Source organism: Perkinsus marinus (genome assembly GCF_000006405.1).
Source record: "Perkinsus marinus ATCC 50983 genomic scaffold scf_1104296961036, whole genome shotgun sequence".
NCBI lineage: Eukaryota > Perkinsozoa > Perkinsida > Perkinsidae > Perkinsus > Perkinsus marinus.
Genome location: NW_003205897.1, coordinates 1 through 994, shown reverse-complemented (window position 1 = coordinate 994; position 994 = coordinate 1). Strand labels below are relative to the sequence as shown.

At 50.9% G+C, this 994-nt stretch overlaps 1 protein-coding gene across 1 annotated transcript; it reads right to left on the bottom strand.

The window, feature by feature from the left end:
- Positions 1-251: 251 nt before the first annotated feature.
- Pmar_PMAR010556 (hypothetical protein) lies at positions 252-903 on the bottom strand (the record flags this gene model as incomplete). Its single annotated transcript, XM_002772527.1, has 4 exons — positions 252-424; positions 473-566; positions 617-730; positions 778-903. Coding segments are annotated over 4 exons (507 nt in total), but the record flags the coding sequence as incomplete, so codon positions are not given.
- Positions 904-994: the final 91 nt, after the last annotated feature.

Below are 994 nucleotides of genomic sequence, written 5' to 3'. Positions count from 1 at the left end.
CACTCACCTCGAAGATTCTCGCAAGGTCCCAACCCACGCCTTTCTAACCAGCAGATTGTGCTGGTCCTCTGTAGAATTTTCATGCAGAAGAGATTCAATTTGGCCGATCTCAGGTCCGTGAGAATCGAGACATGTTCCCACTGCAGCGGGAATGGGTGGTAAGGGTTCTGAAGCTATCGCCGAGACCTGTGCCTGATGGAGCAGAAAAGCAATCAACGAGACCTTCCTCAATAGAAGTATGCCCTCCTTACCGCAGATTCATGGACTGCCGAATCCAAGAGCTGCACCAAAGCTACAACGCTATCAGTGCCCTTGGTCACTATGGAGTCCACGTTCATCAGCACAGCATTCGCCTCCTCGACAGATTGTAGATAGGCACGACGAGCGACCGCATCGAGTAGATGATGGAATTCTTGGACAACATCTAAATATCCCAACTCTGTACTGTAACGGACGCGTCATCCCCAATTACGTTGCATCCACCATTTCAACTGATCCATGGTTAAGTCCAGATTCGGCGGCGCCTTATGCAGTGACGATAATTTCAGCCACTCATGGAGGCAGATCTGAGTCCAGGGAAAAACATTGTAAATCTACACGTTCCCAAGACGCCTACATTGAAGGTTCGGCTTCTCTTGGAGTCATCTCCCACTTCCCTGAGGGCAGGCTCTACTGCCATCACTTCTCTAGAGAGGTCGATATTGGCCGAACTCCCCGGAGGCAAAGGCATCTGAACACATTTCTCACTGCGAATGCTCATCTTCGTTTCCTGATCACCTCTTCGTTGATGAAGTCCTTCAGCTGCATCATCTGCCTCTTCTTAGCCTGTACCGGATGGGCAGGTTGAGCCGTCAAGAAGGCCTTAGTGTCGGCGAGCGCTTCGCATAACTCCGCACACTTCATTCCAGAACTGAGCTTCAATGGTGGCGTCAATGTGATAGCCGCCAGAACAGGATCGGTTGGAGCCAATACCGCAGAGTCAAACCTGACGACA